The 26,912-nt window shown below is 39.0% G+C and overlaps 1 protein-coding gene and 1 long non-coding RNA gene across 3 annotated transcripts in view; one reads left to right on the top strand and one right to left on the bottom strand.

Annotated features, from left to right (window-relative positions):
- On the top strand, window positions 1-25,738 carry LOC133208507 (uncharacterized). Its single transcript, XR_009724394.1, has 2 exons — window positions 1-839; window positions 25,580-25,738. It is a non-coding gene; the product is annotated as an uncharacterized LOC133208507 (long non-coding RNA).
- KDM1B (lysine demethylase 1B) overlaps window positions 1-26,912 on the bottom strand; it is a 31,971-nt gene that overhangs the window by 4,422 nt on the left and 637 nt on the right. For both annotated transcript variants that reach the window (XM_061346412.1, XM_061346411.1), the window contains exons 3-20: window positions 24,449-24,551; window positions 23,526-23,650; window positions 21,469-21,558; window positions 20,573-20,684; window positions 19,773-19,889; window positions 19,000-19,038; window positions 17,699-17,903; window positions 16,437-16,621; window positions 15,513-15,689; window positions 14,472-14,546; window positions 12,543-12,680; window positions 10,960-11,131; window positions 9,826-9,953; window positions 8,270-8,401; window positions 7,800-7,874; window positions 6,789-6,905; window positions 5,835-5,960; window positions 4,416-4,538 (exon numbers count right to left, since the gene is read on the bottom strand). In XM_061346412.1, coding sequence (XP_061202396.1) covers window positions 4,416-4,538; window positions 5,835-5,960; window positions 6,789-6,905; window positions 7,800-7,874; window positions 8,270-8,401; window positions 9,826-9,953; window positions 10,960-11,131; window positions 12,543-12,680; window positions 14,472-14,546; window positions 15,513-15,689; window positions 16,437-16,621; window positions 17,699-17,903; window positions 19,000-19,038; window positions 19,773-19,889; window positions 20,573-20,684; window positions 21,469-21,558; window positions 23,526-23,650; window positions 24,449-24,538 — 2,226 coding nt within the window. In that variant the 5' untranslated portion in view covers window positions 24,539-24,551. The remainder of the gene's footprint in view (window positions 1-4,415; window positions 4,539-5,834; window positions 5,961-6,788; window positions 6,906-7,799; window positions 7,875-8,269; window positions 8,402-9,825; window positions 9,954-10,959; window positions 11,132-12,542; window positions 12,681-14,471; window positions 14,547-15,512; window positions 15,690-16,436; window positions 16,622-17,698; window positions 17,904-18,999; window positions 19,039-19,772; window positions 19,890-20,572; window positions 20,685-21,468; window positions 21,559-23,525; window positions 23,651-24,448; window positions 24,552-26,912) is intronic.

A 26,912-nucleotide genomic window follows, 5' to 3' on the forward strand; every position in this document is an offset into this window, starting at 1 on the left:
TAGAGCCTTGGGCAACATGGTCTAGTGTGAGGCATCCCTAGCTGTGGCAGGGGAGTTGGAACTAGGTTACCTTAAGGTCCTTTCCAACCCTACCTATTCTAGGATTCAACACGTTTGTGTATGTAATGTAAGCACTTTCTATCTTGGTAAGGCATGGTGCTTTGCTACTTCTAGGTGTTAAATGTCAAATGGTAATCTTCATTTTGGAGATAACTTTATTCCAGTGGAGAAATAACATTACTTATCTAAGACCAGAAAACGAGCTGGCTTGAAAACCAGGTTCAGGAAGAAATTAAAAAAAAAAAAAAAGAAAAAAAAAGGAAAAAACCAACCCAGAAAGTCAATAGTGCTTATAGCGAAACCATGACAGTAATACTGGGTATTCTTTGTCACATTGCAGCATAAAAATTGCACATAATTCTACCAAAAAGAGCCTGGATAACAATTGTCTGAAGGCTTAGTCAACTACAACTGTATCTTACACTTGAGGAGCTTGTGACAAGTAAACAGAAGCACCTCTGGTTGCCTCCTACACAACATCTGATATCAACAAATAGACTGCTCCATTTAGGTAGCAAATGAGAGACTAAAGCTCAAGCAATTAAGACAACAGCTAACTAAGTGTGTCAGGTTTCATGGACAACCCAGAAGAAGTTCTCATACACCTCTGGAAGCTATCTTCTCTTTGAAAATCACACTGTGTTGTGGACAGATGACTGAAATTCACAACTGCTATAAAGCATGGAGATGGACATGAAAATCATTCTTCTAGTCCAGAGCATCACCAAAACCAAAGACCTGTTTGCTGCCTCTACATTCTCATGAGATCACAATAGCAGGTATGTGGACTTAGCTTGCATGTGATTCTGGTAACTGTAAAGCTATCACCAAATGTATGTTTTCTAGGAAAAGTCAAGCTTTCAGACACCAAAGTTTTTTCCAAGATCATTAATTCTAGCATCTCAAATAAAACTTGAGAGATCACCTGTGAGCATTAGCACAAGCATTCCTTGGGATCCAACTGCTCTAAGTAATTTAAACTAAGGCATTACTGTCTATAGAGTGGAATGCAAGTAACATTGCTGAGTGATCGTCTTCTGCTTGCCCCAGATTTCCACGAGTTTCCTATTAGTTTTTATCCTAATGATGAGCGGGGGGGGGGAAGTAGAAATTTCTATCTGATTTTTTTTTTTTTTTACACTCAGGATACAGGGCCCTTGATAAATCATTCTGCCTGTACTTCCATCCCAAGACAGCTCAGCAAGGGTTGTTTCTTATTACAAGAATAAGGGATTTGTTTTGGGGGGCATTGTATTTTTAGTTGCTTTTTACATAGGGGGTGGGGAAATAATAATCTAGCTTAAAGCTTTTATGATGTATTGGAAGCAGTGATGAAAAAAATACCCTCAATCAACTATCTCTTAGAAAAAGTGACAGCTAAGAAAGAAGCATATTTATGTTATGTGCCCAAAGTACTGATTTTAATTCATTTGCCTTTCTAAAAATGCTTTCAAGGGTGACAGTTCATTTCCGGTTTTCAATTCATTACCATTTTCCTTCAGACAGATCTAAGATATTTCAATTCACATTTTTCACACAAGAGACCAAGCATTGTGTTTTTAAGTGTATCTCAAAGGAAGCATATTCTCTCAAACTGTTAAGAAAGGAAAAATAGAATAGTAGAATAGTTAGGGTTGGAAAGGACCATAAGACCATCTAGTTCCAACCCCCCTGACATGGGCAGGGACATCTCACACTAAACCATGTCACCCAAGGCTTTGTCCAACCTGGCCTTGAACACTGCCAGGGATGGAGCATTCACAACCTCCCTGGGCAACCTATTCCAGTGCCTCATCACCCTAACAGGAAAGAATTTCTTCCTTATATCCAATCTAAACTTTCCCTGTTTAAGTTTGAGCCCATTACGCTTTGTCCTGTCACTACAGTTCCTAATGAAGAGTCCCTCCCTATAGGCCCCCTTCAGATACTGGAAGGCTGCTATGAGGTCTCCACGCAGCCTTCTCCAGGCTGAACAGCCCCAACTTTCTCAGCCGATCTTCATATGGGAGGTGCTCCAGTCCCCTGATCATCCTCGTTGCCCCACCTCTGGACTTGTTCCAACAGATCCATGGCCTTTTTATGTTGAGAACAGCAGAACTGCACACAGTACTCCAGGTGAGGTCTCACAAGAGCAGAGCAGAGGGACAGGATCACCTCCTTCGACCTGCTGGTCACACTCCTTTTGATGCAGCCCAGCATATGGTCGGCTTTCTGGGCTGTGAGTGCACACTGTTGGCTCACGTTCATTTTCTCATCGACCAGCACCCCCAAGTCCTTCTCTGCAGGGCTGCTCTGAATCTCTTCTCTGCCCAACCTGTAGCTGTGCCTGGGATTGCTCCGACCCAGGTGTAGGACCTTGCACTTGTCATGGTTAAACTTCATGAGGTTGGCATCAGCCCACCTCACAAGCATGTCAAGGTCCCTCTGGATGGCATCCCTTTCCTCCAGTGTATCAACCGAACCACACAGCTTGGTGTCATCGGCAAACTTGCTGAGGGCGCACTCAATCCCACTGTCCATGTCAGCAACAAAGATGTTGAACAAGACCGGTCCCAACACCGATCCCTGAGGGACACCACTCGTTACTGGTCTCCAGCCAGACACTGAGCCATTGACCACAGCTCTGTGTGCGGCCATCCAGCCAGTTCTTTACCCACCGAGTGGTCCATCCATCAAATTGATGTCTCTCCAATTTAGAGACAAGGATGTCGTGTGGGACAGTGTCAAACGCTTTACACAAATCCAGGTAGATGACATCAGCTGCTCTACCCCTGTCCATCAGTTCTGTAGCCCCATCATAGAAGGCCACCAAATTGGTCAGGCAGGATTTCCCCTTAGTGAAGCCATGCTGGCTGTCACCAAGCACCTTGTTGTTTTTCATGTGCCTTAGCATGCCTTCCAGGAGAATCTGCTCCAAGATTTTGCCAGGCACAGAGGTGAGACTGACTGGTCTGTAATTCCCCGGGTCATCCATTTTCCCCTTCTTGAATATGGGGGTTATATTTCCCTTTTTCCAGTCACTGGGAACTTCACCTGACTGTCATGATTTTTCAAATATGATGGCCAGTGGCTTATCAACTTCATTTGCCAGCTCCTTCAGGACCCACGGATGGAGTTCATCAGGACCCATGGACTTGTGTGCATTCAGGTTTTTAACATGGTCTCAAACTAGATCCTCTCCTACAATGGGCCCAAGGTCTTCATTCTCACAGTCCCTGCGTCTGCCTTCCAAGACTTGGATGGTGCGGTCAGAGCCTTTGCCAGTGAAGATCGAGGCAAAGAAGTCGTTCAGAACCTCAGCCCTTTCCAAATCCTGTACAGTCAGTTCTCCTGATACCTTCTGGAGGGGGCCTACGTTGTCCCTAGTCTGTTTTTTATTCACTACGTACCTATAGAATCCCTTCCTGTTATCCTTAACATCCCTAGTCACATTTAATTCTGACTGGGCCTTCGCTTTGCTAACCTGGTCCCTAGCTTCGCAGACAACATCCCTGTATTCTTCCCAGGCCTCCTGTCCTTGCTTCCACTTTTTGTAAGCCTCTTTTTTCATTTGAATTTTCCTCAGCAGCTCCTTATCCATCCACGGAGGTCTCCTGGCCCTCCTGGTGCACTTCCTTCTAGTTGGGATGCAACACTCCTGAGCTTGTAGCAGGTGATCTTTGAAGACCAACCAAGAGTCTTGGGCCCCCCTGCCCTCTAGGGCTATATCCCATGGAACCTTACTAAGCAGGTTCCTGAAGAGGCCGAAGTCTGCTCTGTTGAAGTCCAGGGCAGTGAGCTTGCTGCATGCTCTTCTCACTTACCTGAGGATCTCAAATTCAACCATCTCATGATCGCTGCATCCAAGGCTGCCCTGCAGCGTCACATTTCCATCCAGCCCTTCCCTGTTGGTGAGCACGAGGTCAAGCATGGCACCTCTCCATGTCAGCTCCTCTATTACTTGCAGAAGGAAGTTGTCTTCCATGCAGTCAAGGAACCTCCTAGGTTGCTTGTGCCAGGCTGTACCATCGCTCCGACAGATGTCAGGGTGGTTGAAGTCCCCCATGAGAACAAGGGCCTGTGAGCGTGAGGCTTTTCCTATCTGTTTATAGAGTGCTTCATCTGCAGGTTCCTCTTGATCAGGCGGTCTGCAACAGTAATGTCTCCTATCGCTGTTCTCCCTTTACCCCTGACCCACAAACTCTCTGTCGACTGCTCACCTGCCCCCAGACAGAGTTCCATACTCTCCAGCCTATCCCTAACATAAATAACAATAGTTAAACGTCAGAGGTTCTTATACATCATGAAGTAATGCGATCAAAAGCTTTACGCCTGTTGGCAAATTAATTCATCTCTTAGTAAGAGTCTTCCTTTACCTGCTCCTTAAACAGCTCTCGAAGTACAGTCATACACTGTTGTAGTACTTGTTTATCATCCAAATTTTTAATGTTTTCCACAGCATCTCCAGTGACCACTGACATTAAAATGCTTTCTTTGCCCTAAAAAGAAGACATTAACATATGAGATCATTTTGAAATTAATAGGCTAGTATTTCTTGAAGAGTCCCTTTTAATTGGTATTGACAGAGATTCTAAGCTACCAAGCAACTTTTGTTCTAGAGGAAAGTGGGTTTAATTCCTTAGAATAAAGACTGCATATTCTACAGTATTTATGCTCAGTTACTAACATCCTTTGACGTCTTGTTCACAGATCTGTGTTATAGTCAGCCCCATTTATAACTTGCTGAATTAACTGAAAACTTCCTATCTACCTATTTAAAAGCTACACCAAAACATTTCACATTTATGGTGTTATTCTTTATGAGAAACCTCTTGAGCTCCAGTTCTGTGCCAAAATTCTACCTCAACTGAATTCCAGTTTCAAAAGGTGGTAATAAAAAGAATCTATTAAAATACTAGTTAGATACATTTTGGATTAGGCAAATACTAAGTTCTTACCAGGAGATTTTGGCCCAATTCTTCCAGCAGAGAATAGCTATCAGGCAAGTTAAAAATTGTATCTAGTGTCTCTGGACAGCACCAGCACATTAAACCTCATGTAGAATGAACTTTAGTATTGAAGAGAAAACTTCTGCTTAAGGGTAGTCATGTACAGGTACAGAGTGCATAGTAATGTCTTCAAAGGATGGCTTCCTTTTGGAGTAAGCCATAAGGTTACAAAATGACCTTTTAACTGCAGCCAAGTAGTAAACAGCAGTTGTAAAAACATAAAAGGTAAGATAAAAATGTGTCATGTCTGCTTGGAACTGGCAGGGAAAAGAAATATTATGTCAATGCACTGGTTTGAATTTGTTTTGAAATTCAGGAGTTTGGGACTAATCCTACAGACCTCAGTTTCATACAAAGCCTAGTGTTGGTCTTCTGTGATTCCACATAGCTATTCAGGCTAGTGCAAGTCATTAAGTGTTAATAAACCAGTATGATCTTTTTAACAGGATTTTTAACTAATTTAAATAAGGGAACAGAAGTCCTAAACTGGAAGTGACTGGTAGACTTTGTCCCATACTGATACATCTATAGTCAGGTATTAACAGAATTTTTTGAGAATGAAAGTATTAACTTGCTATATTATTTGTATCCAAAAGTAAGAAAACATTCCCATTTATTACAAAGAAGTATCAATCAGATTTTGTTTGATAAGTAACACTGCTTCCACTTCTTGGGACAGTTGCAGGAATGTGGGAAAGAAAACTTTTGTTGTTCAGTAATTGTCACACCTAGATTCCAGACTGAATTTCTGAAAGGCCAATAGAAAATACAGTTAGCGCATGATACCTCTGGATCCATGTCATAGAAAACGCTGAAGAGCCCACGCTGGCTGGAATTGGGTGGAACATGACCAAAAAAATCAGCTCCTTGAATTTTACTGTCCCAGAATCTGTAGGGAAACTGCAAGGCAACCTAGAGGGAGATGAAATTAAAGCATTACATAACACAAAAGTTAAAACTGGATATGGTCTATGTTCTTCTTCTAATTCTTTGTCCCTTTTTCACTCAAGTAGAGACATCCATTTCTATGAGAGGGTCTCAACAGAGAATATGTGGGTCCGTTCTCCAAGAGGGACAGGGAAGAGAAAAAGATGCTAGTCTCACAAACTGCAAATGCACAGACTGTCAGTTCACTATGGAAAATGCTCAAGAAATTCAACAGAATTTTTAAAAACCTAATGTAGAACTTGGTGATCCCAAGCTCTGTGGTTTCTGAACCCTGGCTTGAAATTTCAACATTGTTACAGTGCTGTTCCCGGCATTACTTCTGTTACTGTTTTGTTCTGAGTGCACATTTGTGATCTTACTAGGGATCATTTCAGGAGAAGTTGTATTTGCGCTAGGAAAGGGTAGAAGATTTTACACTGGTCAAATGCACAACTTTCAGCATTCTTCTGAAATAGCTTATGTATTTATTATGTCTAAAGGACCTAGAATAAGCATATTATTTGAATTTTGGAAGATTTAAGACCATCATGAAGGCTTGCTGAAAATTAAACCTAAAATGTTTAAGTTGTGAAATGATTCTGCAAACAATCTCTTTAAAAAACCGATTAAGTTTGGAAATCTAAGAAAGAGAAATATATGTCATCCCCAATAGCATTTTGCTCTTCTAGGCTAGTGTATACAAGGAAAACCAAATGCATAGTAATTCCTGAGGGATATGCAGTAAAGGCAACAGGGACAAAGCAGCTAGTGTTTCTATGAAAAGAAAATTAAATATAATCTGAAATTACTTACCTTCTCAATGACTCCTGCTCCTAAACTATTAATGGCTTTAATTTTTTTTTCTGACAGTGGAGGATTAAACTGAATGACATTTTTCTGAAGAAGAGCCAGTGGTACAGTCACTAATACCTGAAAGAAATAATTACAACAGTAGCAAAAACTACTGCACTTAAGCCTTGCAGCATTGTCTTGACTATCTTGGATTATCCTTGTAAGATGCAGCATAATACTCACCAGACATCTTTTGACCAGTGTCTAGTTTTACTCCCCATTAATGAGAAACTCATGACTTACATTCAGGAGAGAACAGGTCCTACAGTTCACTCTATTTAAGTTGTAGTCTGTTGAATTGTTTGTAGCAGAGTGGGTAACCTTGCTACTAATTTTAATACCTCCCACAAATTATAATCAGTGGCTCTCATATTAACAAAACTGCCCTTTTTGGAAAGAGAGAGAAGATGGTCTTTGCTTTCTTTTTTCTTCCTTCACAGATCCCTTCTTTTTAAAATATGCTCAGTAACACTGTTGATGTCAATCCAGCCTTGATCAAATTCATGTATAATTTTAAAAATCACTAAAGGCTAAATTACACAGCATGAAGCCAGCATGGATACAATGAAATACAAGTTGTCAAGTCCTGCAAGCCAAAGGGAAAAATTTTAATAGGGCAGATTCACTGGCTAAATAGGGTAAAGCTGTGAGCAGGGAATAGAGCTAGAAAACATAATCATCACTTCAAAGACCAGATAAAAATCTATTTGCTTCACATTTTTATTACTAACTTTATAGTGTTTAGTTCTTCAAATTAACTAGTACCCAAAACTCAAGCATGCTTAATGAAAAATAAGCTCTAGGACATCCAAATATGGGTCACTAAAGTATATAGTGTTTTCATCTTTGGGGGAAGAAACTGGACTAAATAAGTCTTCTGATGGGGAAGGAAAAAAAAAAAGAAAAAAGGACTGTACTGTGGTCAATATTGAATATTCAATATTTAATGTCATCCTGAAGCATATTAGGTACCTTTTGTGTTGTCCACACTGTTCCATCTGCAGTAGTGACCTGTATTTCCTCACCAGAATAGTCAATAGTCTGTACCTGTCGAGAGACGAATTGAAGGTTATACTACAAAAATATACATATGCGATGGATGCAAATTCAGACAATAGCAAATATAGCACCAGTCTGAAAACTAGGAATTGAAGAACAAAGGTTTTCCAAGAAATATTGAAAGAAAAAAAAAGCCTCCATGGAAGCTGAAAACAAAACTCATAGTGATTCTAACATATAAGCTCATCATATCATAACATTTAAGTACTGATAGTTCTCAAAGAGGATTTCCAGAAATGGTGAAATTGTCCTCTCTTTATTATTAAAGACAAGTCGAAATAATCACAGGCACATATTTGTCTGGTCCAAAAGAATACAAAGATATGACTTTGTGCTTCAAAGCAATCCCAGACAGGCACCACATCAACATTTTCCAGACTCACTGGGAAATTCAGCCGGATGTCCAGCCCCTCTGCCAATTTATCAATCACAGTAGAATATCCCACAGTTAAAAGAGTGTGATCTCCTGCAAACTGTGCAAAAAATTCATTGTGGTCCCATGAGCGTGCAGATACCTGTGGACAGAACATAACTAGCTGTGTTTACTGGTGAGGTGATACGGCTGCTATCAAAAGTCCCACAGTTTAGAAGCAGCCACCCTAATTCCCTTCACAACTGGAAAAAACCAAAAAGCGTATCCCCAGAATGTATGGAAATACTGACAAACCAAACAGCTCGTTTAGCTAAGGACACTGTACAGCATATGAATTGCTAGATTAAGAAATGTTGTAATGTGAGTTGGTCAATAGCAGGTACTTTATAGATCTGCATAGTAGAGAAAACAAGGAAAGCAGTACAAAATTTCAGGTGGGTTTCAGTGTATTTATTTTGGTTTTCTGTCTCTAGCAAAGAAATCAGATTTTACAGTCTTAAAGCTTCAAATAAAAATGGAAATATTTTATTTCCCAACAGGAAGGGAAAAATGAGATACCGAAAGATCTCAGTGGAAATTTTCTGTTACTTCAGAGGCTCCTCCATGGTATCTTTCATTGACCTCCCCCACCCCTGCAAACTCATAGTACAAAAGTGGTGATTGCTTAGTGCAAATATCACTAAGCAATAAAAAAAAAAAAAAAACGGAAACACTTCTCAAAGTGCTATTCAGATGCCAGCTCCTATCACTGCAGGTGCATTTACTTCATATTTTGAGTTTAAAATTGAAGGTAACACAGATTTTAACATCTCTCTTATTTCCTTGGGTGTTTATGAAGTGTGAAAGCTTGACACATCAAACTGTTTTCCACTGGCTGCCCAGTCTTGCAGATTTTTATTATGTTATGTGCTTCTCAGTTCAGATTTGTGCATCTGCACAGATCAGTCAGCTGTCCCACTACAATTGACTCTAAACATCTTTAACCCAAGCAACAGGACTGAGTAAATAATGCAGTGCAAACAACATCATACTCTGATATCAATTTCCTGAACCTGCTTGGTTAAAACTGAAGTTGCAAGGAAAGCTAAGTATCACATAGTCAACAGAATACCTAGGAGTGCTGAACTGGGGCCCACCATCAGGGTGTTGGAACACTTCAGAATTTAAATGCATTTATTCTCAAGATACCTAGCAAGGTAGAGAAATACCTCAGTTTTTAAACACAGAACTGAGAAGCAGAAGTCACAGACAATATCTGAGGAGGAGTAACTCTCCTGTGAATCCTACCACCCAGTATCTCAGCAAGATGTCCTACTACACTGCACCATCTACTTTCGTCTTCTGTGTTAAGGAGGATCTCACTGGAAGTATGTAATGAACTCCTGACAGATTACCTAAGGCAGCACTGTAGTCTGTATCTCAATGCTTTTGAAGAACATGTTTGGGACACAGGAAGTTTAGGGGTAGCTGATCCTTTGGGACCGTGGGATGGATCATCTCAATGTTGCCTCCAACCCTGTTTCCTATGAAGCTCAACCACATCAGAACACAGCTATCAAAACTCACCTGAGAGAGGTTGCTGCCACAGGCATACTCCAAATTACTGAGATGGAACTGTAATACTTTTTCTTCAAGCTCACTGAACTGGATACCAGACTCCTGAATAAAGGCTTTATAGATCTCTTGTATTTTTTCTGTGAAAGAACACGTTTAAAACAAGGATATATCATGATTAGTCAAAAGTCCTGCTACATTTCAATATGCTGCTCTCTGGATCACAAGATTTTCATGCTTATTGCTATTTTGCGCCAAGATGTTTTTCTTCTCATAGGAAAAAAAAAAAGGCAGGAACTTTCTGATGATAAACAACTCTGGTGTTTGATCACAGGTTTCCCTAGTAAATGGGAAGTTTTAAGGTAAAATAGAGGTTAAAATTATTTCAAAGAAAATAAGAAAAGAAACACTGCGACAGCACAGCTGGGCTAGCCAATTGAGACAGGATTTAAATTAATTGTTTAGCTATCATCAATATACAGTAGAAGATATTTGAAGGAAAATACACTGTAAGATAATGGAGAATCCTTGCAAATAAATTCTTGCTGAATTTTTACAAAACCAAAAAAGCTGAGGAATTTAATCCAGAGTTCACTGAGGAACATAGGAGCTGCTAATTCTGTCTTACGGAATCCAGCTGGAAAGATTTGGAAGGCAGACATTTCTGAGTAAGTTTTTGTTGTTGTTGTTGTTGAATGTGCTTGTATGCTGTGTGGTGGGAGGCGTTACCAATGGAGATGGGAAAATTCTTGCCAGCAGAAGGCTTTAATCAGACTATTTTTTAGAAAGATTAATCAAAAAGTGTAAGAGCTGTCAACAAATATGTCCTGCTTCAGCAAGGAACACATCCTTTTAACTGCTTCTGCCACTAGTTACACTGAAAATGCTACCTCATGAAAACAAGATGCTACATCAGAAGTTACACAGTATTATAAAAGCCTACCAATTAGACTTCCTTAAAAGTTACAAGCAACATTTTGGTCTGTGTGTATACAACAGTCCTCCACAGAGCCAGGTTATCACCGCTGGATTTAAGGTCAGATGTATATCCATACACTTCTAAAAATGTCTGCTGTAAAAGCCAATCTAATATAAAGTCTATGAATACAGCCAACATCTTCAATTTGCAATACCTCTCACACTTACCACCAAGAGGAACATCTTGATGTTGAGTTTTATCTTTTCTCCACTCAGAGACAACATCTAGGATGGCATTGAAATGAAAATCCATACGTTTATCAATGGTGGGATCTGTTATTCTTCCGCCTTCTTGGATCAAGTCACATTTCTCCCCTAGTTTGTGCATTTTAATGCCAAGCTTAAGAAAAAGACATTTTATTGTGCTTTAAGTATTGAAAAACTACAGTGCATAGCCTGCTCAAAATTATTTAAAATAACATAAATCCCTCAAATTTAAGTGATACCACTTAAAAGATATCCATAACTTTAGATAATTAGTCAAACTAACTCCAACTTTCATTGTCTTAAAACTGGAATACCCAACAATTTTTAATTCCATTGATTTTTCAGTTTTCACCTCCCTCATCCCTCCTTCCTTTATTAGGGATTTCCAGAAACCTTATCTCCAACTTCCCTCTCAGGCCAGGGGCTGGTATAGAAATGTTGGATCTGGTCATCAAACGTGATGAACCAGTCTCCTTTATTTCTACCTTATCTTATTCTTTAAATAGCCATTAAAATAATTCCCCAGAATTTTCTTCTGCCTGATGCCAAATAGTTCCCTGCATTCAGGAACTGACAGGATGTTGCTTGCCAATTACCTCCAATTTTATTAACAAGCAAGCAAGCAAAGAAAGAAATTTGGAATTAAACCTTCTAGAGTACCTTGCTCTACTTGTCCAACTTGTATCAAACACACAACAGAACTAAATCAGAATAAAGATGTTTTTATGTTCTACAGTCTAAAGAAAACAGCAAATACAGCACTGACTTCTTCCTAGGGCCCTGTTACATAAGGGTGCACTCCAGTTTTTCACATATCCTCACAACTCTCTAGGCTGCTGGTCATCACTGCAGATCCATTCTCAAGATAGATAGAGCTGTACTTCGAATGAAAGACAATATCAAATTACCAAAAAGGGATGGGCACCCAGGATATTCAGAAGCCATTGCTCCTCACTGCATAACTAAAACATGATTAAAAAAAACCAAATATCCTCATGAAAAAATCCCCTTATGACACTATAGAGCACTATACTGGCTGGATTTGCAAGCCTCTCTGAACAAAATCCATACTCTGGTTCCACTTGGAGATACTCAGCTCCCTGCCCCAAAACACCCACATGAAACAAAACAAACAAAAATCTAACTGTAATGTGTTTACATTAGTAGCTGTTGGACATAATCAACTTGTGTGGAATTGAACTAGAAATACAGAGGCTGAGCAAAGGCAAGCACATCACAGAAGTATATATTATGACAACACAGCAGTAGCCTCTGACAGCAAATCCTTTCCAGAAATAGGGAAAAAGTGGTTTCTTCTGGTTCTGAAGCTGGAGCTTTCCTTTACATAACGTACCATTCTACAGCCCTTCTTTGTTCCCAGCTGTTATCAAAGATACAAGAGCAACATGGAGTTTACTTACAACACAGAATGGTGTTTTAACAGTACCATGAAAATGGACTCCCACCCTTATCCAGCCACTCAAACCTGGCTTTAATGACAGTTTTTCAGTAGTGATAATGCATGACTACTGCAGGGAACCCACTTGCTCACACATTAGTGCCATTGGGTTGTTGACACATCCATTGACGATTTGTGCACCTCTTCCAACAGTGACTCCTTTGAATGTCTTGTCATCCCATACTCGGCCACCAATTCTGTCTTTAGCTTCCAGGATGATGACCTATGACACAATGCAGCTTAGTAAATTGTAGGATTTGATTACATTAAACATCTGCTCAACTCCAGAGCAAAGGAGAAAATGAAACATTTAAATTGTCTTTGAAAGGTTGCCCTACAGGATATACACATATAAAACAATTGTTAATTTAAGAAATTATCCTAACAAAAATAGGCTTAAGATGTATTCAGGACATCTCAAAATTGAATTTAAGGCTATTTACATATATGTTTAAGTGCTGGAGTCTATTAAGCACAATCATTTCGGTGCAGTGTCCATCTGAGGAAATCCATTTACCTTTTGGAGAAATTTGATCCTGGAATATTCCAAGAAAACCCCGTTCTCATGTATTTCCACCATTCATACTCATTCAGCATCCACTACCTGTCACAGACACAGGATACTGGACTAGGTAGATATTTGACTGATTACGTTAACACCTACTTATGTTATCTTTTTATTTTTAGAGAAACATCATCTCTCCAGAGCAGTAGAAACCAACAGTGTGTGTGTATATCTATAATGTATCATATGTTTTAAAAAACCTCTTGCCAGTTGATATTTATGTATTTTACTGTAGGATAGCTTTCCAAAAGACTTGGTGTACAGAAAGCCTGTAGTTCAGTTTGCTATTTAGCAACCAAAGAATGAGATAATGGGCCTGTAGGATTCAGGGAGTCATAAATATATACATATATGAACATATAAATATGTCAATCTAGAAAGTCAAATGCTTATTTATTTCCTTAAACGTCAGCTTTGCAAACACTTCATACGTAAAGAGTCCCATGGAATGTACAATCACGTCAACATGTAAATATTGTGAGATCACACTGTCAAATATGAGAAAGGCAAAATACATAAAATTTGCCTGGTTTTAATAAGCAACAAGGAAGTATAGTAAAGTGCACAAATGAAAGAATATTTCACCTCATTTAAACAGCATTATCATCTACAGCCCCATTTTTTGGACATGACTATCTCCCCTATTCTCCCAAACCAAGCCCTTGTAAAATACTCACTGTGTGCTTTGCTGAATTTTAGATACCAATAAATGCTGTTTTAAACCAGCAGATTTACTCAATAAGCTTCTAGATTTTACAAATTGTCCTGGGTTCAGGAGTAGCAGTCATTTTTCTCCTTCTTAGTAGCTGGTGCAGTGCTGTGGTTTTGACTCTCAGCCTGAGAACAGCGCGGTAACACTGATGTTTTTAGTTGTTGCTAAGTAATGTTTAGTCTGACCAAGGACTTTCTGAGTCTCATGCTCTGCCAGGGAGGAAGGGAAGCCGGGAGGAAGCAGAGACAGGACACCTGACCCAAACTGACCAAAGGGGTATTCCATACCACAGCAGGTCATGCGCAGTATATAAACTGGGAGCAGTTACCCGGAAGGGCTAGATCACTGCTCGGTTGGGCTGGGTATCAGTCACCGGGTGGTGAGCGGTTGTATTCTCTTCCCTTGTTATTTCCCTTATCGTTATTATTACTGGTGGCAGCAGTAGTGGTTTGTGTTATACCTTAGTTACTGCACTGCTCTTATCTCAATCCATGGGAGCTACATTCTTTCAATTCTCCTCCCCATCCCTCCGGGAGCAGGGGGTGGGGGAGCGAGCGAGCGGTTGCGTGGTTCTGAGTTACCGGCTGGGCTGAAACCACGACACGAATTAAAATTCCCCTATACATAAATGTCTGTAACAAGAATGTAATTGTTATTTTTTCTTTCATTTTAATGAAGAACACTTCCAAAGCAGAGGAAGTCTAATTTTTTAAGTAGTGTACTCCAAAGTTTCATACCTTAATTCCAAAGTTGTGCAGCTGTCGGGCTGCTGCTAATCCTGCTGCACCAGCCCCAACAATAATGACAGATTTCTAAAAAATAAAAAAATATTTATAAACTAAAAATAGAGCTAGAATAGAAATTATCATTGCACACTTATTTTTCTTCTTCCTAAAGTTAAAAATACCTGTAGGTTTCAGAAGTCTAGGCTCTCTTGTCCTCTAAAGTAATCAGTGATAACTGTTAAAGATGACAGTGCTTTTAATATAGAGAAAAGATAAATTGTAGCTTTGAAAATAGTTACAACTTTTAAGGACTTTAAAAGCAGATGTCTCAATTTCTTTTAACGGAAAAAGCTGAAGTTATCAGCCAAGCAGAATCATAGAATAGTTAGGGTTGGAAAGGACCTTAAGATCATCAAGTTCCAACCAAGTAACAAAATCTAACTGAAGTTATCAGACAAGAAACATGCTTACATTGTCAGGATGTCAATCACAGATTGGGTTGAGTAGTAAAGACTATTTCATAAATTAAAAACATACAAATACACTTTCCAAACATGAAGCAACTTACAATTTCTAGGGGATATTCCCAAATGCATTAATTAATTTGATAATTAATATGTGCTGTCAAGCGAATTGTAGTCATAAACATGTACCCTTTAATCATAGTTCTTGCAAACTAACATGGAATAGGAATTTCCTCACATATGGAAGCAGACGTGTATTGTAAGGTTAAGCCATGAGAAGAACATAAGTGTATCATGTCTTTTTCACTCAGTTCTCATCCACCCGAAAAGCTCAAAGGAAGTACAAATCCATGAATTCCATAGATTTTAGTGGAAACAAAAACCTTGTTGTGAAAAGTCCAATGGTTTCCAGAACTACTGAAGACAGATGAGAACCATGTGAAAAACATGCAATGTGTTTGCTTTCAGATGTAATTTTACATATTCCAGTTGTTTATGCAAATGAGAAAAAAATCCAGAACCAAAACTTATGACCTGTCCCATGTAGTTTTATAACACTAATAATGTAGGGATTACTACAGCAACTTACGTTGTGGTATTCTTTAGGAAGAAGATACTGGTCGGGACTGACTGATAAAATCCCTGTATTAATTAGCCCTTTCCTTGTCATAAAATAAAGTATCCTCTCCATTTCATGGACACAGCGAATACGCACAAGCCCCCGAACGATGATGTGATGGATACATTTTTGAGGGGTAAGAGCCTCCTGCAAAGGAGAAACAAAGTAAGTTGATTTTCTAATATTAATTTTTTTTCATGCATTCACATCATATTTAACCTGTAAACCAGGTGGTAAAATTAATCATGAATCAGCCTTCTGAGAGCATTTTAAAAGCAAGTTGTGTGGAAGTTTCATTCTAGCCAGCTGTACTCAGTAAAGTAACAATTTATTAAGCTAGATTCACTTGGCACAAAAACAGATGAGTCTACCAGACATTCTCACAACCTCCATGGTGTGCTCCATTACTATAGGAATTGAAATGCGTCCCTGATTGCAAAATTAATCTACCTAGTGGCAATGCTCACAATGACTTTCCAGTAAAATCTATTCCAAAATGGCATACCAGCTAGAAACAGATCTATCTCCAACACCTTCATATAAATACAGACATCAGTATCTGAAAGCTTCCGTATGTGAAGTTCCAGTAATTCCACTGAAGGCAGTGTCACAGAGTTAGCATAAGTAAAAAGACTATCCCTGACCAACAGTCATATGAAAAAAAGAAAATCATAATGTACCCACAAATACTGTTTAAAAGTTAGTAGCTGGGTCCACTCTGTAGAGTTTCAATACTTTCAAAACTTTTGTATTTTACTGCAAAAGAAGCTCCGAGGCATTAAAATTAAAAATTAGTAAAAAAAAAAACAAAGCCACCGAACATCCAAGAAGAGAGTCCACATCCCCAAAAAGTAGCTATTTTTTGTAAACAAATTAACTATTAGCATCTCTTACCTTACAGTTTGTATACCACAGAGCCAAAATCAGGTTTCTCAAAGCCAAGTACATGGTAGGGTCTCGTGAATATTCTGGGAACTCATAGAGCTCATCCAGTTCCATAACATCTGGCCTCACACAAAGTGCTTTCCCACATTCATTGGGCTGGTAAAAAGGCTGGAAATACTTGTTCAAGCCTGCAACTGAATAAAGACATAGCATGAACCAGTCATATTCTGATATATCTTCACCACGTCCTTTTCCCTCTTCAGATGATCCATTGACCTCAGACAGAAAAATAAGTAACAAAGATTTCCAGCCTCTAGCCACCTTTAGAATGATTTCATTTAAATTGCTGTTTCCTCTCCTACCCTCTAGGCTGTGCAGTATTAATTATTGTCCTGCTACCTGATGGGTATGTCTTGGACCTATCAGAGCTTAAGTTTTGTCAGAGAAACACTATGTGCCCTCAGATATCATGATGAGTCCAACAAGGAACAGGATCTATACTCGAGTCTAAGGTTCATCACTGTACAGGCTCATGCAGTACCCTAAACCCATTAGCTTCAACTCCCAGTACTGCCCAGAGTGGACAGTAACTAAAAGTAATCATTTTCCACATGCAGTATTGGTAGCAATGAAGTTTTCCATTTGTTAAGCAGGTAAATATCTGTGGAATAGATGAACAGATTTTTCTTCAGCACATAAGGAGAGCAGAGCCTGCTAAGCCAACACAGAAGCTGAGCTTCCCTCAAAGCACTCTCTCTGAGATGAGTATTGGAATCCTGAATTACCTTTCTCTGTACCTGACCTAGTCTGCAGGTCTGCACTCCCAGGCTGTCAGCCTCAGACCTGTCATTAGCAAAAAAATAAACAGAATCTGAGTGCCTTAAGGAATCAAAGCCCCAAGGATCCACAATACCAAAACTAGCAGAATTGTGTTTTGTTTTGATAAATCTTCATTTCCTTAAGAACACAATCTTTAAGTACCCATATGTTAATTTCCTATTTCTATAAACAAATGACAAGTGGTAAACAAAAAGGTATGCAGTTTCTGGTGACTCCCTCAAGAAAAGCCATACAAAATGTATTACCTTTACCTTACAAAAGGAGTAAATTTCATCAAAGAAATAGAGAGGCAGTTACACAGAGAGTGTGTATCGGTGCTGAGAACAGAACCAGTACTTCCAATCAGGAGCATTATGTGTCTTATAAGCTCAGTTATAAGACAAAATTTATCACAACTACTTAAGCAACAGAGCCCTGCAGATGGCCCTTACCAGTCAAATTAGGCACGCTCTTTAAGTGCTCTAACTTCACAAGGTTGGATTCACCAGGTAACCGATTGGTGCTGGTACAGGATGGACTCATGCCCACGCAGTCGGGATAATATGCAGCTAGAAAGGGAGCTGCCACACTGTCTTTCAGCAAGGGAGGGAGTATGAGCATGGAGTACCACCAATGGTCTGAAACTTCAGCCACTCTCTGGCCAAGCAAGAAGTGAAGGAAAGAGGGGAGAAGAGAACATGTCAGTACTTTGAAAATGCTGGGAAAATTAACCAATTCCCCCCTCCCTCCAAAACTGAGTCCAATAAGCACTAAAGTACCAGTCTCCAAATTGCAAGACATAAAGACATTTTCTCTCCCTCTTTCCCCTTCCTCAGCCTGACATAGAAAACCTGTAGCATTAATCACTTCCTCAGAAATGGAGGTGAAACTTCACAAACTCCACATCCACGTGGAAAGCAAACAGATGAGACATGCCATGACAACACATCTGTGCCTTATCAGGCCCTTTATAAAATATCCACAGGCTTTTATTCATCCAAAAATCTGAATTTAGGAAAGTCTATGCCAACTGATCAATTTAATTTAGGTTCTGCTATCCCCTTCAAAGACCTAAAATCCTAAAAAACGCTAATGATTCAGTCTTAGTTTACAAGTCAAACATACATTAAGGAAACAATCTACGAAGCTTCTACAAGAGACCACAAAAAGCTTAAACATGTTTCCTGGGATAGAGGTACCTCAGGTACACTTGTCAACATTGGCTTACTGAACATCAGATGATACTATATCTGAAATGCAGGGTTACATGATCATAAACCCATTGAAATACCAACATACATCAAGTCTAGTCTTGTGTTATGAGGGAGAAGAAAACATGTTTGGATGTTCTCTTGCAGTCTTTAGAAAGAGGAGACTAGCTTGACTAAAGATAGAAACCACCTGGAAGACAGGGAAATTTTAGGATGGGGAATTCTATTTGAAAGCTGGCAACTGAAGACTGTTTTGCCTCGATCATAAATGAGAATTAGGAGTAAACCTTGAATCACAGGCCACAGCTCAAAGACACCACAAATCACCTAAAAGCTAATTGTTATGGTAGGGCTGAAGAGGAAAAAGATGAGAAAGTAGAAGGCCCTAGGCTCTGCTGCAAATAGTGTCTGACAATTTCCTGAGCAAAATGCGTAAATGCTGCTACAATGGGCCAAAGGACCAAGAAAATGAAAGAAATATGCCATGCTTTAAGAATGCTTTTATATTCTAGAACAAATGAGGAGGAACAGTCACTACTCACCAAGTCCTCAGGCATGGAACACTGGTCTGAGCCCTCGCCCTGAAAGAAAACCAAACAGTATCACAGATATTCTTAAGCTGTACAACAAAAATTAAAAAACAAAGTAATTTGTCTAAACTTAAAGTGTTGGTATTAGCCTTCTGCAATAAAGATGATTATGTTAGTCAAAAATAGCGTAACATATACATAACTAAAAAACTCAATAGACCGTAAATTAAAAACAGGCCAGAAAATGTTTCTCATTTGTTAAGTTAGTTTCTATTGATCAGACATTAAAATATATGTTCTATTCCATGAAATGAAGGGGAACACTGAAACAAACAAATGAAGGAGGAAAAAAAAAAGGAACTTTATGGAAAAATTATTTCACTTTTTCCAAAGACTCTTCCAGTCTTGACCATAAAGGACAGTTTCTCATTTATTTTAAGAGTATCTTTATCAAGATTAAATGCTGACCCTTCAAAATTTCATATGGTCAGTCTTTTCATGTTACGTTTTTAACTATATAGAGTCTATGGCACTGTAAGGGCTTCTCCAAATTTCAGGACTTAATTTCATGTCATAGCTGAGAGTTTTCATGTAAAGCCCCATGACAGACTTGCTAGAAATTGATTACAGCTTATTGAGCATGTAGGCCTGCCACCATGCAGCTCTCCAGGCCATCAATCATTTTGATATTAGAAACATTAAGCAGCAAAAAAGAAATTAATGTCTGCAAACAAGAAATACCAACTTGTTGTTAGTTTCAGTATGAGCAAATTCTTCTGTTTTACCTTGGTGGAATTGTTCAGTTTCATACCACATCTGTAGGTTTTTGCTATTTCTGGTGTCAGCTGGATTTCCTTTGTCAGCTGACGCCATTTACCACAGTCTGACTTTGTGCACTGCACCTACAAGTCAGAAAACAAACATGTTTTTACTTGTTGCTGCCTGATTACAGATAAGATTAATGAAGCATAACTAACCAATTAGAAAGGAGATGTGAGACAGTTGTCAAATACAGTTGTTAAATTCGTTCTCATGTAATTCTCAGGTCATATACAGAAACCTTGTGCCCATCTCCAGTAAGATGGAATTTCTCCACAGAACCTAACTTCGAAATTAATTCCACACCCAGTTACTACAGCCTTCAGTGGGTTTTGCAAGCATTATTGCAAAAGCACATTGTTCACCGCTTCAAAAACAAAACCCCCAACAACAATATTGCTTGCATTCCAATCTCTTCTTCTGCTCTCTTTACCAGGGAATTAAAAAAAAACTGGTTTGGAAGTCTTTAACACTTGTACTTTCTTATAGCTCCCTTTTCTCTGCCAAGTCTTACTCTACCTGAATGTCACACATCTAAGCTGCCACTCACTGAAAAGTGACCAAAGGTTGTCCTTTGTGGGGTCTGGAGATCAGCGATGTTAGAGCTGATCAGAATTATTATCTTGAGCTTTTCCACAGTACTCTAATACTAGAAAACCCCTAAAAAAACTCAACTGACCTGCTGCTTGAACAGACAATATCAGAAACTCACATCAGAACTTCACATTGAAATATATCCTATTAAATAAATCACCCTCCATCTTACCCAGTATGGAAGCTGCTGATCAGCCATGAAGGCTTTTGGACTGGGCTCACTTTTACCATTACTTGTCCAAATCCTTTTCCAGGCAGTGTATTTCTCATAACCATCTTTATGGCTAAGAAAAAAGAGCAAGCAGTCAGAAAACTAATTATCTAGTTAATTTTAAGCAACAGCAGTTACTCTAAAATTAAAACTTTTTTTGTAAGGACAGAGAAATAAGGCTGTACAGAGTCCTATATTTTTCCTATTAAAAAAGGAGAGTCATGCTTCTTAGGACAGCAATAAATTGCATCCTGACCAGTATGTCTTTTTGACCATAAGCACACTTCCTGGTATCTAAGGCCTGGACTGAGTCACAGGTACTGCTGAGCACATTAACATGTGAAAGTCTTGGCAGAGCTGGACTGGACTTGACTCCCTCTCAAACAGGAAGGAGCTTGGAGCTGCATGCACTCTGTGAGCCTGGCCAGTCTTCATGGCCACTGAACTGCAAGAGTCAAATCTGCTCACTGATTTGATGTTACAGAGAGGCAAGGTCTCCTGAACTCACACTGTAAAGTAAATTTGCTTTATAAAGGAAAATAGATTTACCTGAAAGTGTTATTCTATTTCAAATTTTCTGACATTGTTTTTAAAAATGACAAAAGCTTCAGGAGAACTGTATACACACACCAGCCTGCCTAAAGTAACCATTTTATTCATGCTGCTGTGTTTAAGTTGATGATTAGTCCATAAAACACCTGCAGTTTTAGCACCAATATTTAAGTTTTACTTCGAATAAAGCAAGCACAGAGGAGAAGTCTTTGTATTATGTTTATGTATGTGATGTTTCAGCAGTTGAAAGGACTGACAAATTTTAGTAAGCACTGAAAAAGCACAACCTTAACTGGCAAATCTACCTTCGGTAATAGTGGTCAAAACATTCATTGCAGAAGTGTTCCCCACAGGAAAGATGATACCATCTAGATGTATACCCATTTTTAGCACATCTGTAACACAGGAGACATAGAAATAGATTTATGATACATTTAGGGGAAAAAAAGAATAAATCAAATCTTTCTTTTGACAGCAGCACATTCTAGAACATGAACAAAACATTCAGGACAAGCCAGGGCTTTATGTTACATTCATGAAGGCTGACTCGCACAAGGCGCTGAAGTCATATGAACAACAATAAGATCATTTCAATTGTCTCAAACATTTCCATTTTCCAAACTAAGCAACACCAGATGCAACAGAGGCAAAATGTACACAATGTGCAGTTTTATAGCTGGACTGCCTTCCAGCAACCTCCCGCTAACAATGGTCAGCTGAGCCTGCCTTAATACCCTTTAAGCAGACGTTTCCTGAACATGAAATACATTTGCTCTTATGGTATGTGCTGTGACACACTAAGCATTTTACAAATTTATAAGACAACAAGTCCCTCTCCACAGGAACTTACAGTTCCTTTGTTCCATTTTGTTCTGGGGTGGGAGGTATCATTTAAAATAGTATTTTCCTTGTACGTGTGATCAATTCATTCATAAATCATTATAACATCCCATCCCCAGAACAAATGACAAAAGTATAACAGCAAATCTGAACACAAAACAGATGTTGCTTATTTTTTTCACATGACTGAGTTGGCTGCGATTTTAACCCAATGAGAAAACCCTCAGGAAGCAGTTGCACATTCTGGGCATTTATTACTCTCAGATAGAAATATCAGTTAACAAAATTATCCATTAAATTATCCATTTATTTTATTATCCTTAAAATATCCATTAAATTATTCATTTTAGTGTGAGGTGTCCCTGCCTATGGCAGGGGGGTTGGAACTAGATGATCTTAAGGTCCTTTCCAACCCTAACTACTTTATAATTCTATAACAAAGATTATATTTGTCAGACAAAGACATCAGTCTTCACTTAGAAAATTATTATTAAACTCTATGAAATGTTTCAAGATAAATGCATGAGGTAAAAAGCACGAGGTAAAAAGCAGTGACCTAAGCTACTAACTGAAATAGCCACAAAATTATCTCATCTCTAATAAATAATGTTGAAAGTACGTACTTGGGGGAGCAGGAGGGGTGGAAATCAAAATATTAAGATAACAATTCAAAAAGATGACTAAGCACTATCGTTTCCTTAATAAAAACAAAATCACCAATGCTGATATCTCAGGTGCTCTTTTCTCCTACAACTCTCTTATAAAACTGGCAAAACACTTGATTTTCCTATGCCAACATCCAGAATACTTCGACCTCCTGCCACCAAAGAACAATCCACACAGAAATGAAGCACTGAATTTTATCATTGGGAAACAAACAAAACAGGGAAAGTTTGTCTCAGTTAAGGAGGAAGGGAGGAACGCTATATAATTACCGTCCATCTACTGCAAAATGAGTTCTAACATGTTGCTTATTATAGATACATGTTGCCAGCATCTCAGTCCTGCCATGGTCAGAATGCAAACGGACTTGTACACAGAAGCCATGAACAACTCAAAAACAAATTGTTCGAGTAAGTGTGACTGTCTCCAAAGACCTAAAATTTCCAGGTCAGAATCTCACCTCAGACTGCAAAGCATGCCAACAAGAGCGATAAAGACATTCTGCAGTAAATGACTGTTTCATTTTCCATCTTGAAAGCAAGGTCAACTTTCTCAGATTACACTAACATGCTATCAGTTTCACAGAAACAAGGCATGCTCCAGAAGACACCACTAATAACATAAATAAATGTATTCTAAAGATATTCTATATCTGAATTGGCAACTTGCATAGCAGAAAGTTATCCTTAACACAAATAACTTGTGACACTCTCCTGGAATCTTAAGACTCCTATGAGAACCTTTTGATTCTCCCTCTACATTTAGAAATAAAGGGATTTTTCAGAATATAGTTGGGATCCTGTATTTCAGCTGCAAGTTTAGAAAAGTCTATGGAATATGCAGGTAAAAAGAAACAAACCTTTCAGCTGCACTTGCAAAGCAAACAGGACATGTTGCGGTGCATCCAGCTTTTTCACACTTTCTGTATTTCTTCTCTGATGCATCATCATCATCATCTGCTGCTTCAGCTGCTTTCTTCTTCACCTAATAAAGAGCAGTTGAAATCTGACCAGAATTGACACAAATGCATCTTCTAGAAGATGGCATTTGGAGAGTTTTGCAGCTCGTGGGTAGCATCAAATGGCTAAAGCGGTATTAATGAAAATGTTTGTATCCATTGTGAAATAGCTGCCGCATGAAACAGCTGTCAAACTAGGTCAGTTTTTCTACCCCCAAAAAAAAAAAACAACTCGTAAGACTGGAAATATCATTTAAAGCTAAAAATGTCCTCCCTTAGTCTATGTGATCCAGTGGAGAAATTATAAGCAAAGCTTCCAGTTTAAATCATATTTTAAGCTCCATCACATGCTAATGAGTCAAGCCTCATCATCCATTCGGTTTCTCCTTCAGAAAATCTCTTCTTCACATACTTACTGATATTAATTAGTGGCAATCTTATCTGCGCCTCAAATAAAATACTAGCGTAGGCTTGCAGCATTTTTTGGATTCCAGATATAAAGCTATATACCAAATGTCTCTTCTGGGCCTCAAAGGTACTGTGTATTGTGTTGATTTAGGCCTCATCTGGATGAGCAGACAGTTTTGTCTGGCTATACAGCAATCTGTGGTTGTATTTTTAACACATTAACCAGTATTTACAGGTTACACTGAGCACTTTTCTTTTCTGAATAGTGTTCACAAATGGTACCCTTCGCCTACTTATTCACAGAATTAGTAATGCTCCCTTTCTCTGGTTAACTAAGTCCCAGCTTACCCACAGTGAAGCCCACTTGCTTTATAAATGCCAAAAGAAAATAAAAACTACCAGAGCATGAACAATACCTGTCTTCCAGAACTCCTCACAGGAAGGCTGTCTGGAGACTGGTCGGCAGAACATGCCTTTTTTTTGGCTCTTACCCTTCCAGTTGACATTGTATTATTAGATCTGCAAAAAAAAAGGTAGGCAGTTGTTTAAAATAAATAAATACATACATAAATACATAAATAAATATAATTACTTGACTTTGCAGAGCTGTCTAATCACCTGGGCACCGTGGCCATTCATAATACTACTTTAGTCATAATACTACTTTCTTACCTAGGTAATAACCTGTTTAGCTTGCCTGTTAATTCAGGAAGAAAATGAGAATGAAGCTTTATGGAAAGGAACAATACTAGTATTTTAAACTAAATTTGGAGTTAAGATTAGATCCTTGAGTACATCCTGACAGGCTGTTCCAGATCAGCATATCCTGGATTTCAATAATCCGATTGGCATTACGTGCAGACCTGGACTGGAATTTGGGTTGGCACAGTGAATAGACGTCAGCTCATAATGCACACATTGAAATACCACTCTGAGTAATGCTCGTCCTGCTAACTACTGATTTATTGGTAGCAAGAGATTTCCACTGCAAAGCACTTTTCCAATCAGAGTACCAAAGAGATCTTTAATACGAAGTGAACAAACAGTTCCAAGACTTGCACACCCTCCTAGGAAAGTACATGAGAATTTAACGGCTAAACTTCAGTTGCATTGCAGTTATAGGAGATGAGAATATTAAAAATAAATTAAAATCAATAAAATAAAAGGTTTAAGCCACAAAAGAGCTCTATAGCGGTCTGCTGTTTTCCACAACATCGTCGGGAACATGAAAAAGATCACAGTTTATCATGTAAGCTGCAAAGCACGGAGTATGAGAAAGTATGGCCCAGAAATATGAAAGCATATTTAAAATGGTATTATCAAAGGCATTCTTTTCACAGGGAGTAAAACACAAAGAAAGAGAGCCTAGGAGAATTAAATGTAAATATGCTCCAGCACATACAGAAAGGAAGTGGAAATAAAACCCTTATACTACAGTGCTGCATCATGAATGTTAACTTGCGGTAATAGAGATCAGTTTGTAATTTTTTATTAAAAAAAAAAAACCAACAAAATTACATTTGAGACTTCTCAATTCTCTGTTTCAGGCTGCAACCTCCTTGTTCAAGCTGACAGTGACGGACATGGCAGCAATAGCGTCATTCAGGAATTCTGCTAAAAGTAAAGGGAAGGGAAGGGAAGAATGGGCATTTTTACAAAGTTTCAAATCAAGCTGATACAAATCAAGTGAATTGGTGCTTCATTCTCCTCTCAAGCAGTAAGAAATTGATTTGGGAGGGAAAGGGAAATGACATGATGATATCCATGTAAGTGAAAAATTAGCTGGGACACCCCAATACAGAAAATAACTTTCTTTTTTGTAGCCCTCCTCCCCCTGCTCCCCTCCCCAGTTATAACCAATTAGAGGGAGGGAAAAAAAAACATTAAGGCAATGTTTAATGCCTAAAAACCCTCCAAAACGTCACTGCACCATTACTGACCACTGTATGGGTGTGGATGAGGTTGGAGAGTAGAGAAAGGAAAACCAACCAGTTTCATTTACATAAGATTTGCCTACGTTGCTGCGTAACACCCAAGGAAATGGTGGCTGTTTCCCACCCCCACCCTGGGAGCTTTCCTTCTGGATCAGTGGCACAAGTCAGTATTTCTCTGTATTATGTTGGCTTCTGACACAGGTCATTGTTCTTGCATGCTGTTGCCTTTACAGTTAGGAGGCTACAAACTACCCAAATGCTGAGCAAGGCACCAGGCAAGTCATTTTGGTGACTACCAGGTGATCACAGTATGGTGCCACTGTGAGGCCCTTTATCTGAGAAGGTAAAAGGACCTGGCAGCAGTTTCACTGTGTATACAGGGGTAGAAAAAGAAAAGGTGGCATTTATCATCCACTGAGAAGTTTGGTAAACATATTTAATATTGAGAGAGGCCTCCCATTTTGAAAGGCAGAACAGAATCACAAACATATTTTTGCTGTAAGCCCTATGGGAGTTGGGGTGAAAGAGAGAAAAAGAGAGCAGCTCATGCATGTAAGTGTAAGAAAGGCCATTACTTCCAGTTGTATCCTCATTTTCTCCCCACTTCCCCTCCCAAAACAACACCCCTAAAAAACCACAATTTTTTAAAGAACAAGCAAGCATTGCTTACATGACTCTGCATCCTATAAACATGAAATTACCGGCTGAGAAAATAGGCCCTTTAAAGGGGGACAGAGAAATGCATAATATGCTGTCGTGTTCTGTAACATTTCATCTGCCTGTAATGCGTAGTACGGGAAAGCTCTGCGAGGTTTACCTGTGCAGTGACAGCAAGTTTGTCTTGGGGGGGGGGGGGGGGAAGGGGGGGGCAGAGGGGGCGTAAAAAGAAACCCCACACTGACACAGGGAGGAAACGAGAGCAACCTGACACAGAAGGGGAGGTGGG

The sequence above is a fragment of the Neopsephotus bourkii genome, unplaced genomic scaffold, assembly GCF_033783945.1.
Source record: "Neopsephotus bourkii isolate Nb327-2 ecotype Australia unplaced genomic scaffold, CSIRO-AGI_Nbou_v1 NB_272, whole genome shotgun sequence".
Taxonomy (NCBI): domain Eukaryota; kingdom Metazoa; phylum Chordata; class Aves; order Psittaciformes; family Psittacidae; genus Neopsephotus; species Neopsephotus bourkii.